This window comes from Salmo salar, chromosome ssa16 (assembly GCF_905237065.1).
Source record: "Salmo salar chromosome ssa16, Ssal_v3.1, whole genome shotgun sequence".
In the NCBI taxonomy this organism is placed as follows: Eukaryota; Metazoa; Chordata; class Actinopteri; order Salmoniformes; family Salmonidae; genus Salmo; species Salmo salar.
Window position 1 is genome coordinate 17,183,290 of NC_059457.1, and position 14,170 is coordinate 17,197,459.

At 40.6% G+C, this 14,170-nt stretch overlaps 1 protein-coding gene and 1 long non-coding RNA gene across 6 annotated transcripts in view; one reads left to right on the plus strand and one right to left on the minus strand.

Annotated features, from left to right (window-relative positions):
- The window catches only part of LOC123727794 (uncharacterized), a 15,323-nt gene extending 2,672 nt beyond the window's left edge, over positions 1 to 12,651 (minus strand). Inside the window, exon 1 of the long non-coding RNA XR_006759685.1 lies at positions 12,552 to 12,651. This is a non-coding gene — a long non-coding RNA (uncharacterized lncRNA). The remainder of the gene's footprint in view (positions 1 to 12,551) is intronic.
- Positions 4,538 to 14,170, plus strand: part of LOC106573302 (bile acid receptor) — a 24,676-nt gene continuing 15,043 nt past the window's right edge. Inside the window, exons 1-3 of one of the 5 annotated variants that reach the window (XM_014148239.2) lie at positions 4,538 to 4,734; positions 7,848 to 8,031; positions 12,924 to 13,301. In XM_014148239.2, coding sequence (XP_014003714.1) covers positions 7,935 to 8,031; positions 12,924 to 13,301 — 475 coding nt within the window. In that variant the 5' untranslated portion in view covers positions 4,538 to 4,734; positions 7,848 to 7,934. Of the gene's footprint in view, positions 4,735 to 7,847; positions 8,032 to 11,737; positions 12,232 to 12,923; positions 13,302 to 14,170 lie in introns of those variants that run through there. The other 4 variants (XM_014148237.2, XM_014148238.2, XM_014148240.2 and 1 more) reach the window with 4 other exon arrangements.

Genomic DNA, 14,170 nt, shown 5'->3' on the forward strand with positions numbered 1-14,170 from the left:
TACTATTGATCTATTTGATATTCATGTTTATTTACTCATTTTTTAATTGTCTGAATAACAGGTTGATTGACTACTCCTCAAACATAAAACAAAATCTGAAAAAAATTATGTATATAGTGTATGGGATCAAATTATTAATGCTATTTATAGGATTTACGGGACAGTGATTTTTCAGTTTTTTTGTATAGTATATAATTATTTGTCATTCTATTGTTTGATAAATGCACTTTACTATTTTCAGATTGTCCAGCTTTTAACTTGAACATTGTCTATTCTGTATTGAGAGGTTTGTTTAAAAAAAGAAACACCCTGAACAAGTCTAAACTATGGATCACTGAGTAATGTGAACTTAGTTGTTCTTTAATCCACCACTAATTGTTCATTTCTAAGTTATTTGTGGTAAATCCACCATCAAGTGCAATTTGTCAATTGCTTTAACTCAAAATAAATCTTACAGTTTGAAACCCCCAATTTGTCCTATTGTAAACCGGGGGAGGGGGGCTGCAGGCAGGCTTGTGTGGACTGATTATATACACTCCAACTTTTTGTAGACCTCAAACTGCCCACAAAACCACATGGCCTTACAGTAAATTCCATGTATAGATTGAAGGTAAACATCATTAGCCATGAGTAAGTGAACACATGAATAAAAACAATATTCATACCGTTTGACTGTCTTTATCTGCCACTACTTTGAGACAAAATGTCTGTTCTACAATCAACACTAAGCTGTGTGTTTACTCAAATTAGCTTTCTGAATCATTGTAACAACTACACAGACCGCTCTGCTTCCCATCATCTCTCAGTAAACATCCTTCACCTTATCTGTTCTGTTCCTAAACACTTAGATCCACCAGTTAGCTAGCAAATTCATGGGACACTAGTTTACAGTCATTTGTGCAGGCAAATACTGTGTTTATCGTATTTCCTGATTTAAAATTGGCTACTAATAGTGGAACCATCATGCTCGAGAGGTAACTCAGGATGAATATAATCAATAGAAAATAATGAATGAAAGCATGTACAGTGGGGGAAAAAAGTATTTGATCCCCTGCTGATTTTGTACGTTTGCCGACTTACAAAGAAATGATCAGTCTATAATTTTAATAGTAGGTTTATTTGAACAGTGAGAGACAGAATAACAACAAAAAAATCCAGAAAAACGCATGTCAAAAATGTTCTGAAATGATTTGCATTTTAATGAGGGAAATAAGTATTTGACCCCTCTGCAAAACATGACTTAGTACCTGGTGGAAAAACCCTTGTTGGCAATCACAGAGGTCAGACGTTTCTTGTAGTTGGCCACCAGGTTTGCACACATCTCAGGAGGGATTTTATCCCACTCCTCTTTGCAGATCTTCTCCAAGTCATTAAGGTTTTGAGGCTGACGTTTGGCAACTCGAACCTTCAGCTCCCTCCACAGATTTTCTATGGGATTAAGGTCTGGAGACTGGCTAGGCCACTCCAGGACCTTAATAATGTGCTTCTTCTTGAGCCACTCCTTTGTTGCCTTGGCCGTGTGTTTTGGGTCATTGTCATGCTGGAATACCCATCCACGACCCATTTTCAATGCCCTGGCTGAGGGAAGGAGGTTCTCACCCAAGATTTGACGGTACATGGCCCATCCATCGTCCCTTTGATGCGGTGAAGTTGTCCTGTCCCCTTAGCAGAACCCCCCCCCACAAGGCATAATGTTCGCACCTCCATGTTTGACGGTGGAGATGGTGTTCTTGGGGTCATAGGCAGCATTCCTCCTCCTCCAAACACAGTGAGTTGAGTTGATGTCCAAGAGCTCCATTTTGGTCTCATCTGACCACAACACTTTCACCAGTTGTCCTCTGAGTCATTCAGATGTTCATTGGCAAACTTCAAACGGGCATGTATATGCATTCTTGAGCAGGGGACCTTGCGGGCGCTGCAGGATTTCAGTCCTTCCCGGCGTAGTGTGTTACCAATTGTTTTCGTGGTGACTATGGTGCCAGCTGCCTTGAGATCATTGACAAGATCCTCCCGTGTAGTTCTGGGCTGATTCCTCACCGTTTTCATGATCATTTCAACTCCACGAGGTGAGATCTTGCATGGAGCCCCAGGCCGAGGGAGATTGACAGTTCTTTTGTGTTTCTTCCATTTGCGAATAATCGCACCAAATGTTGTCACCTTCTCACCAAGCTGCTTGGCGATGGTCTTGTAGCCCATTCCAGCCTTGTGTAGGTCTACAATCTTGTCCCTGACATCCTTGGAGAGCTCTTTGGTCTTGGCCATGGTGGGGAGTTTGGAATCTGATTGATTGATTGCTTCTGTGGACAGGTGTCTTTTTTACAGGTAACAAGCTGTGGTTAGGAGCACACCCTTCAAATACTTATTTCCCTCATTAAAATGCAAATCAATTGATAACATTTCTGACATGCGTTTTTCTGGATATTTTTGTTGTTATTCGGTCTCTCACTGTTCAAATAAACCTACCATTAAAATTATAGACTGATCCTTTCTTTGTCAGTGGGCAAACATACAAAATCAGCAGGGGATCAAATACTTTTTTCCCCCACTGTACTTTTTAAGAGGGCCTATTACCTTTTCTTTATATGTTTATTGTAAGGCCAGTTGCAGTGATTTCCAGAGGAGGTAAATGCTGTGTAATTACAATTTGGTCCTTAAAGACCAGCTTGCTATATTCTTTTTATCTGCCATTGTATGTTAATGAGTTGTTCTCACAGATAGGCCTGGGAAGGGTTCAAGGTTATGGACCTTGTTATTGGTTTATATTCATTGGAATTTATGTGACAGTCTTTGAGAGCTTGTTTGAGAAGACGAGCAGCTCTTTGCTGCCTGTTTGAAGCCCAGTGTTTGATCAACTTATCTCCTCCTCTCCATTTACAAGTTGAAGGTGGTTCAAAACTGTAAACAGTCAGCTTTTCTATTCACAATCAATAACCAAATGTGAGCTAAAAGGTGAAAAGACAATAGTGATCACTGAGTAAGAGGGGAAAGCCTATCATACACAGCTAAAAATCAATGTAATTTGCGTTTTTTGAGCTGTGCTGTGCTGTGCTGTGCTGTGACCCACGTAAAAAAATGTAGCACCATTTATTCTGTTAGTGTTTATTGATTGTGACCACGCTACAACATGTCCACCACAATAAATCAACTGCAATTGTACCCTTACCAGTAAGTGGTAACCATACCAAAAATACCACTAGAAAGCAATACAATCTGTTTAATAGTGAAGAAAATATAGTCGCCTACTGTACATGTTACAAGGTTCTCAGTCCTACTACGTGTCCTTCTCATGAGGCCACCACAACCCAGTCCACCCCAACCCAGTCCACCCCAAAGCCCTCGGACACACAGCAGCTACTTAGTCCACAAGCAGACAGCAGCCAATGGCAAAGGTCCTGTTTATTTCAGATTGACTGTCTGTTCTATTGACTCAGAAGGGCCTCTTTGGATGGAGCAACAGACCCATCAATGATTAAACACTTGTTTTTGGATATATAGAAGCTTATAGAAACACTGGGGCCTATTTCCAGCTTTATTCTCGTCAAAGCTTTCCTCCTACTACATCTAGTTGTGAATGGTCAAGCAATGAGGTGAATGGCTTCTTACTGTAACACATTGGCTAAACAAACTAAAACCAGGCCACAAATCAAGACACCCTTCTGAGAACAATGTCTTATGAAGAGGATCCATTATCAGAATAGAGACTGCCAACCTGTCTACCTGAAAAGGAAATCTTAGTTTTCTTCAGCACTACAATAGTTATTTCCCGATACTGTTATATTTTCCTACTTTAGCTGTTCTCTCTGCAATCCATCAAAATTTTGAGTGCTCTAGCTGCCATACTACATGTACAATATATTACAACACCTGACAATTAGGTGGCCTAGCCAGGAGAGCAATTCCACTATGGCTGCCTATAGACATTGTGCTGAGGTGTAGATTAAACTTTCACTTACAAACACAGCATCATATAATATTTGTGTTAGATATGATTTATGAAAAACATGATCTATCTAACGAATGCCTTCCCGAATGGGGACAGACTTCAGTTCAACATCTAGTTTTGATTCATATTTGGTTAAGTTTTCGACTAATGTGGATTTAACATGAAATCAACAGAAAATATCACCATGTCATTGGATTTAGGTTAAAAGTTGGGTGAAAAAAAAAAGTCCTTAAATTGATTCATTTTTGCAAATCCAATCAGTTTTCCATGTTGATTCAAGGTCATCTCATAGATGTCTTTGGTTGAAATGATTTGACCAGTTTTTGCCCAATGGGTTGGCTCTCTGCTTGATCACTTGTGCCTTATCCAAGACCAAGTTGCCTGTGCCTAATTGTGTGTTAGTGTGTGTTTTGTGTTTTTGTGTGTGGCTTGTTGGGGGGGGGGGTGCTGGTCTGCTTGTCTCTGTGTTAGGGACTACACATGGCTGCCAGATTGCTTTGCTGAACGAGGAGGATTTTGGGGGGATGGGAGGAGGTGGGAGGAGGGGGAAGAGGGGTAGTGCGTTCATGGAGAGGAATGGACAGCTTAATTAATAACCACTGTCCCCTTTCTCCATGACCCCAGCCAGTCACACATACTCTCCCTGCAACCCCAGACAGCCAGGAGCAGCTAGATGCTCATGAGCAAATATTGATGGTGCTGTACTTTACAATGTGGAGATCAGAGAGAGCGGGTGAAGGCTGGGACTAGACTGGACTGTTACACTGGGGAAATCAACAGGAAAGAATACGGTAAGAACGAATGATAGAGAGGGACAGGTTGATTCTTTGTGTGGGTTGACAAACTGGCCTGAAGGCCCTTGTTGGAGTCTTCATGTGGGCTGTTGTATAATCTCTGGGGAAATTAGCCCTGGCTAATTAATTAAAGCTATGTCAGGTGCGATTTATAAAACCAGTGGTTCACATGGTGATTTACCTCCTCTCTGCTCACTGCATGATGGTGTCAGTTAACGTCGCCATGGGTGGTGTTAGTCAGTAACAGATTCAGGGAGTCCATGGAAAAGTTTTGGGAAATGACTGTGTTCATTTTACTGTGATAACAGAGGAATAGACTAGCAACTCTCAAGGATCTCTTTAATTATGAATGTACTGCACAGGAACAGACCTCATTTAATAGAGAATATAACCTAAAGGGAATACTCGTCAGAATAATTGTTTTGGAATTGTTGTGTTGGGTACATTGTGGTTATGGTTACAGCAATAAGGGAAACATCACATAACACAAGACAAGAAGTCTGAGTCCATGTCAATGCTTAAATCACATCTGAATATTTTTTTTTAGGTCTGGAAGATAAATAACAAATTATGATTTTTTGTGTAATTCCCCTTTAATTCTGCATATGGCCTTTAATTGTGAATCTAGCAAGTGAGAAATGTGCTGTCTAATGTGCTAGCCTAGTGATGGTTCTGTAATGCTGTTGCTCATTTAAAGTTAGCAAATACCAAGTAATAGATAAAAATGATATACTTCCTGATGATATACTTCTGCCAGGTAAGCCTACTTTACAGTTAACATTAAATTGAGAAGGTTTTGGGGAAATTACTGTCTGTCAACCCACAAGATGGTTATCACATCAGCTGGCTACACACAGAAATAAGTGAAAGAAATACATTCTCACCACACAGACATACAGGGGCAATATTGCTGGAAATTAATTGGCAGCTATTGTGTTAGGTTTGGCTTTTTAAGCCAATAGTGGCTAACCGGGGGCGGGATAATGTTAGCGTTGCATTGATTAGATAGTAGCTGGGAGCTTGCAGTGTCTAATACTTGTGAGATTTGTTAATGACAATTTGCAGTGGAACATGTGAAAATTGCATGTACTTTCAGAATTGTTTGGGGAGCTAGTCATAGGTGGGCTGTGAGCTACTGGTAGCTTGCGATCGACCTGTTGGAGACCCTGGTTTAACATGATTTTGCACACACACAATTATCTGTAAGGTCCCTCAGTCGAGCAGTGAATTTCGAACACAGATTCAACCACAAAGACCAGGGACGTTTTCAAATGCCTTGCAAAGAAGGGCACCTAATTGGTACATGGTTAATAATTAAAAAAAGGCAGACATTGAATATCCCTTTGAGCATGGTGAAGTTATTAATTACACTTTGGATGGTGCATCAATACACCCAGTCACTACAAAGATACAGGCGTCCTTCCTAACTCAGTTGCCGGAGTAGAAGGAAAACGCTCAGGGATTTCACCACTCGGGAGCCCACAAACCGTGATGTTTCGAGCAAATCCAACACAACATATCACTGAGTACCACTCTTCATATTTTCAAGCATGGTGGTGGCTGTATCATATTATGGGAATGCTTGCCATCGGCAAGGACTAGGGAGTTTTTTTAGGATAAAAATAAATGGAATAGAGCTAAGCACAGGCAAAATCCTGGTTCAGTCTGCTTTCCAACAGATACTGGGAGACAAATTCACCTTTCAGCAGGACAATAACCTAAAATACAAGGCAATATATACACTGGAGTTGCTTACCAAGACGAGAGTTGAATGTTCCTGAGAGGCCTACAGTAGTTGCAGCTTAAAAATATATGACAAGACTTGAAAATGGCTGGGTGAGAAAAACATTTATGTAATCAATTTTGAATTCAGGCTGCAACACAGCAAATTGTTGAATTAGTCAAGGGGTATAAATACTGTAACAGGTGGAAATTCGCTGCTCAACTGTGGGACCTTTGAGATAATTGTATGTGTGGGGTACATAGATGAGGTAGTCATTAAAAAATCAGGTTAAACACTATTGTTGCACATAGAGTGAGTCAATTCAACTCACTATATGACTTGTTAAGCAAATGTTTACTCCTTAACTTATTTAGGCTTGCCATAACAAAGGGGTTTGAATACTTACATTATTTATTAATTTGTAAAAATTCTCTAAAAATATAATTCCTGTTTGACATTCTGTATTTTGTGTAGGCGAGTGACATAAAATCTAAATTTCATCCAAATTAAATTCAGGCAGTAACACAACAAAATGTGGAAAACCTAAAGGGGACAGTGGAGATCAAGTTTATAAATTGCCTGGCTGGGCTGATGAGACAGTGGATTGCACAGTCAGATGGAACAGAGTAAATAGGCATTTTAGCGTCATAGATTTAGCCGGTGGAAACTTGTGCAATAGACATTGGATGGAATGCGGTTTTAACCAATCAGAATTCAGGATTAGACCCACCCGTTGCATAAAATGTATTTAATCTGTAACTTGGCAGATTTAAACAGATTTAATCTGTAACTCAGCCACTCAGGAACATTCACTGTCTTCTTGATAAGCAACTCCAGTGTAGATTTGTGTTGTAGATTATTGTCCTGCTGAAAGGTGAATTCCTCTCCCAGTCTCTCATGTAAAGCAAACTGAACCAGATTTTCCTCTAGGATTTTGTCTGTGTTTAGCTCCATCCATTTATTTTTATCAAAATAACATTTGCTGATGTCAAGCATACACATACCAGGATGCAGTCACCACCATGCTTGAAAATAAGGAGGCAGTAACTCAGTGAAGTGTTGTGTTAGATTTGTCCCAAACACAAGGCTTTGCATTTAAGCCAAAAAGTGTATTCCTTTGTGTTTTTTTGCAGTATTACTTTAGTGCCTTGTTGCATACAAGATGCATGTTTTGGAATATTTTTATTCTGTACATATCCGGCCTAGACAGGGCTTGGACTGTAATTGGTTAATCCCACTTTGTAACACAATAAAATATGAAGAAATCCAAGGGGTCTGAAAACTTTTGTAAGGGCTAACGAGTTGTCTGTGAGGTATTTAACAGGTAAGCTACTTTATCACAAAGCTGCTTAACAAAATGTAAAACTCACACTAACATTATGTCTAGGTGTATCTTCGTTTCCTACAGGATTGGACTGGAAATAATTTACTTCCATCATCTTTATTCTGAGCTGAGGTCCATCCAGATTTGTGAATGAATGAGTGGGTGGGCCCCGAAGTCAATGTGGTGGGACCACTACAGATCCCACACAACGATGGATTCCCATTGTCCGAGAACTCACACTTCTTTGGTAAGCAACCTCCAGTGACTAGCCTGGACACAGATCAGTACTGTATGTGCTTCATCTAACTCCTCCTACTATTTTTCTCAAGCATAAACATAATATGCAGTGTACTATATACAGTTGAAGTCGGAAGTTTACATACACCTTAGCCAAATACATTTAAACTCAGTTTTTCACAATTCCTGACATTTAATCCTAGTAAAAATTACCTATTTTAGGTCAGTTAGGATCACCAATTTATTTTAAGAATGTGAAATGTCAGAATAATTGTAGAATAAATTAATTATTTCAGCTTTTATTTCTTTCATCACATTCCCAGTGGGTCAGAAGTTTACATACACTCAATTAGTATTTGGTAGCATTGCCTTTAAATTGTTTAACTTGGGTCAAATGTTTCGGGTAGCCTTCCACAGGCTTCCCACAATAAGTTGGGTGAATTTTGGCCCATTCCTCCTGACAGAGCTGGTGTAACTGAGTCAGGTTTGTAGGCCTCCTTGCTCGCACATGCTTTTTCAGTTCTTCCCACAAATTTTCTATAGGGTTGAGGTCAGGGCTTTGTGATGGCTACTCCAATACCTTGACTTTGTTGTCCTTAAGCCATTTTGCTACAACCTTGGAAGTATGCTTGGAGTCATTGTTCATTTGGAAGACCCATTTGCAACCAAGCTTTAACTTCCTGACTGATGTCTTGAGATGTTGCTTCAATATATCCACATCATTTTCCTACCTTATGATGCCATCTATTTTGTGAAGTGCACCAGTCCCTCCTGCAGCAAAGCACCCCCACAACATGATGCTGCCCACCCACCCAGTGCTTCACGGTTGGGATTGTGTTCTTTGGCTTGCAAGCCTCCCCCTTTTTTCTCCAAACATAACGATGGTCATTATGGCTGAACAGTTCTATTCTTGTTTCATCAGACCAGGGGACATTTCTCCAAAAAGTACCATCTTTGTCCCCATGTGCAGTTGCAAACCGCAGTCTGGCTTTTTTATGGCGGTTTTGGAGCAGTGGCTTCTTCCTTGCTGAGCGGCCTTTCAGGTTATGTCAATATAGGACTCGTTTTACTGTGGATATAGATACTTTTGTACCCGTTTCCTCCAGCATCTTCACAAGGTCCTTTGCTGTTGTTCTGGGACTGATTTGCACTTTTCGCACCAAAGTACATTCATCTCTAGGAGACAGAACGTGTCTCATTCCTGAGCGGTATGACGGCTGCGTGGTCCCATTGAGTTTGTACTTGCATACTATTGTTTGTACAGATGAACGTGGTACCTTCAGGCATTTGGAAATTGATCCCAAGGATGAACCAGACTTGTGGAGGTCTACAATTTTTTGTTCTGAGGTCTTGGCTGATTTCATTTGATTTTCCCATGATGTCAAGCAAAGAGGCACTGAGTTTGAAGGTAGGTCTTGAAATACATCCACAGGTACACCTCCAATTGACTCAAATTATGTCAATTAGCCTATCAGAAGCTTCTAAAGCCATTACATAATTTTCTGGAATTTTCAAAGCTCTTCAAAGGCACAGTCAACTTAGTGTATGTTAACTTCTGACTGACTGGAATTGTGATACAGTGAATTATAAGTGAAATAATCTGTCTGTAAACAATTGTTGGAAAAATTACTTGTGCCATGCATGAAGTAGATGTCCTAACCGACTTGCCAAAACTATAATTTGTTAGCAAGAAATTTGTGTTGTGGTTGAAAAACGAGTTTTAATGACTATAACCTAAGTGTATGTAAACTTCTGACTTTAACTGTAACAGTATATGCATATGCAATGGCGAATTTTACATGTAAATCTTGGTGGGGCAAACGCTTCTTTTTTTATGCATGCCAGCAAAGCCACTACACAACACAACACTAACCAATACATTAATTGCACTATAACGGTGACAAACGGTGCCAACAAACTGTTAGGGCCTACATAAAGCTGTCCCAGCAGCAGAGCTTTCTTTTCAGCAACATGGAGTGATTCCTTAACACCGCTACACCTGGTTATCAACGGAGCCTTGTCTGGCAGCGAAACAGTTAATTCAGCCTCGTTTACTGCCTTTTTAAAAAACATAGCTGATATGGCTGACTTGCTTAAACAAATGTAGTTTCTACTGACAATTGAGATGTACAAACTATGGCATAAGGGAACGATGAGCAGATAAGAGGCAATTCGTAATAAGACATTAATGAGCGAGCTAAGATGGACGTACTCAATATAACGTTTTGTTAAGCACTTTTGAAATGTACAGCGACAGAATTCAGAACATGGGTCATTCATACAGTATTCTCCCTGTACACCAAGTCAGAACCATAGGATAAATAAAGGGGGCCTATAAGCAGACAATGAAACCTCATACAATATTCGATGATGACATTTCTCTAAAACAGGCTATAGGCTACATGTGCACCACCAATTCAGAACAGTAGGCTAAATTATGAGGAGGAAAGGGACCAAATTATTAGGGTGAGACACATGTGCTACCAACAGATTACTACACGACATACACTTAGTATTACTTTGTTAGCTACAGTATACATATCTCCCTGGCGTATAACATCATTTATGCAGCAGCATACAATACATTTTTGGGCTCACCTTGTTGTGCTATGCTTACTTGAACAGGAAGGTGACGCGGAGGTCCTTCGTGGGCAAATTTAGTCATCAAACTTTGTCATCAAAGTCTGTCTTTCTCTGGATTTTTGGTGTTTTCTAGACATCTGGGAACTCAGAAAGAAACAAGGTCGAATCATGACGTCAGTGATCTTCAGGTCGGAGCTCTAGAAAGAGGCCAGAGTTCCCGACTTGGAATTCTGAGTTGGATGACCGTTCAAAACATATTTTCCCAGTAGGAGTTGTCTTGAACACACTGACGTCTGATATTTCCCAGTTCCGAGTTTCCAGTTGTTTTAAACGTGGCAGAAGTCATGCTGGATTGACAGCATGGACAATGTATTCAACCTTTTATGGCCGATGGTGTTGCATGTGAATGTTTATCCTTTTAAGCTTGGAAAAGAGACCCTTAATCTTAGACTTGGGACCATACAGCCACTCCACTGAATAGCAGGCTAGTGATTGCTTTGCAATGCTTGCAGTTAGCCACTGATTCCTTCCAAACCACTCATTGTTGAATTTGTGGTTTCCAACTTGTTGTGTAATGTTTATGTCCAATGGCCGATGAGCACCGATATGTTTTATCTATAATTTCTCTTCATATGACAAGGATTTAAAAGGATTTGCCAGTCGATTGTCAACTTCATTCATGATGATGACTGCTTGTCTATCTTGCTAGCTAAGCTTTTGAAATTATGATGTTGACATGATCAGTCCAATCAAAGCTACGGTAGATATAACGTGTTTTAATGTAATTTTATCTGTGGCCAATGAACTTGAGCTTTCTTCGATGGGCACTTCTAATGTATATCTATGTCAGCAACCAAGAGGCTTTAATTGTCGAGCTCTCCCTGTAGATTTTGAGGTGACGCAGTGTTCCATGAGTGTTAGAACTCTGAGCCAATCACGGTGCAACTAGAGTACATTACTAACCCCTACGCTCTGTATTTTCCACTGGCTGCCCCATCACCACCACCACAGAAAGCACTAAGCTAGGCTAAAACACCTGCATTTTGGAGCTACCTTTCTCAAGAATGCAAAAAAGAGGCCATATTTGTATGCAACTTTATTAACTCAAAGATTTGCATAATCTGCCGTGAATGACGGGTCACCACTGTACATATGGCATGACAATGATTGTTAGGAGAGTTGGCACATGCAGATCTGGGATCAGGCGGTCCAGTGGCCAGCTCTGACACACATTACACCTCAGGCAGTAGCAGCCAGTCACACAAGCCAGATGTCAAAGTGACTTTGCACATTACCGAACCAACTACCTGTAATGATGGGCAGAAATGTCTGTCAGGTTAATAAGTAGCAATGGCAACCTTTGCTCCCATTTGGCACTCCTAAATCAGACCTCAAACAAGCACCAAGGTGTTCTGTTCTAAGACTACTGTACCGAATTCTTCTGGAGAAGTTCCATTGCCAAAGATAATAGAGGGAGGTATGCTGAAGTAGAAGAAGTAAAGGTAAGAGTAGAGCCGTAGAGGGGATTACTTTTCAGGTGGTCAGAGAAAGAGAGAGAGACCTGGGTGTGCTGGGTCTGCTGGGTCACCCTGAGATGGCCATGGTCTAGATTAGAACAGATCTTCAGGTCAGTATCTCATGCTTGTCGATCTTATTGTGTCAGCTTGGATTACGTGTATTATAAAATTAGTTTGGATTAACTCAACCCTATAGAACTGTACGGCTACATTCCAGCAGCTTTTTTGTGTTCCAGTATTTCCTTTTACCTTAATAACGTATTTGAATGAATAAAAGTGATATGAAATGGTTCCAATGCTAGCTGACGTCTAACCTTCAAGGGTTCATGCCCACATAATAGAAATATAATTATTATAGTTTATGACACTAATGATAAAGCATTGTGATATATAATTATATGTCAAATATAAATAAGATAAGTACTATTACCTCTTTGGAGAATAGTTGGAAAGCTCAAGCCGTCCCGTCAATCTGCTGTGACGGTGTGTTCTGTAAGAGTGTGAGGTTATTTATGACTGGGTTTATGTAGGTTACTATCCCCTGTTATGTCAATGTTTAAATACTCAGATTAAGTCACCATCTAATACTACTGTAACAGCTGGAAAGTGATTTTGACAGTCGTACTACACTATCCTTGGGAAAGTATAGGAGTTATTGGCTTGTGAAATGTGTAGCTATTGTGGATTTTCTGAACCATGCTGAAACCAAGCTGACTTTTTAGTTGGCTAAAGAAACTTTAGCCAACACTTCTAACCAGTGATACGATAAATTAATCTATGTGTCTTTCTTTTCTCCTCTCAGATATTCTGGCAGAGCAAGGTAGCCCTCTGCTCCAGGACCAAGAGGTCTTATCCTTCACCAACTATCCCAACATGCAATACCCCTCGGTGGAGCCCACCATGTCCTCCCCTCCATACTACTCCAATCAGAATTACTACCCCCAATACAGCGTTGAAGAGTGGTACTCACCCACAGAGATGTATGAACTGAGGAAAGAACCCCTGGAGGGTAGCTATGATGTTGAAATGGAAGAGGCATCCGCCATAGCGCCTGCGGTGTGCAAGAGGACCAGGCACACTTCCCACGCAGGCAGGGTCAAAGGGGAGGAGCTGTGTGTGGTGTGTGGGGACAAGGCATCTGGGTACCACTATAACGCTCTCACCTGTGAGGGGTGTAAAGGTAATTGCAGTGGTTAAGTGTGCTACATCTTTATCATAGCTGTAGACATTGAAGTGTTACGGACTACAGATCTTCACCGTCTTCTACAACATAGATCCAAATAATTGCATCTTCTACATTCAACACTTGAGAAACCGCTCTATGGATGGGCTCACTTCTTCTAAAAGCCTGTGTTGATCACTTCTGGTTTTGCTCCGTAGCTATTGCTAGAACAGTATCGTAATCTGAATATAGTTGGGAGATTCTATAATGTAATATGATGTCTACAGAGTAGCCCACTGGTATGACAAACATCCAGAAGGTGATCAGTATGATATTTCGTCATGACGAGGATGAATGAATGAATTGTCTGTGGACTCAGTGTCAAGAGTAAGCAGCATGACTTTACTGAACGTCTTCATGTAAAAATGACGAGCTCAGTGACACCCAACATGAAGAATCACAACAACACCTCCCTAACTTTCCTAATGACAGCATTTCTACTCTATTTCTTGTAAATCCTCAGGTCAATGGGTGTCATGGTTGCGGTCACTGGGCTCTCCTGCCTCGTATCCGAGTGTAGATTTGAGGATCGGTTGTCTCTCGTCGGTTCACCCTCCGGATATAGCTCCCTCTATAGCGTTCCACTCTATAATGGCGTAGGGAACCCGGAGCTAAGCAATGTTAATGTGTGTCGTTGTACTCATCTCCTTGCACTTGAATGTCTAATTACCTGTTCCAAGCTATCGAGTGTGTGCCCACAGTATGGAACTAGTCCAATAAGGCTCTTAGGGGGCATCTTTCTCGCACTGGTAGTTAGTGTAAAAATAAAATAAAATGTTATTGGTGCTGTATACATATGTTGCAGATGTTATTGCGGGTGTAGCAAA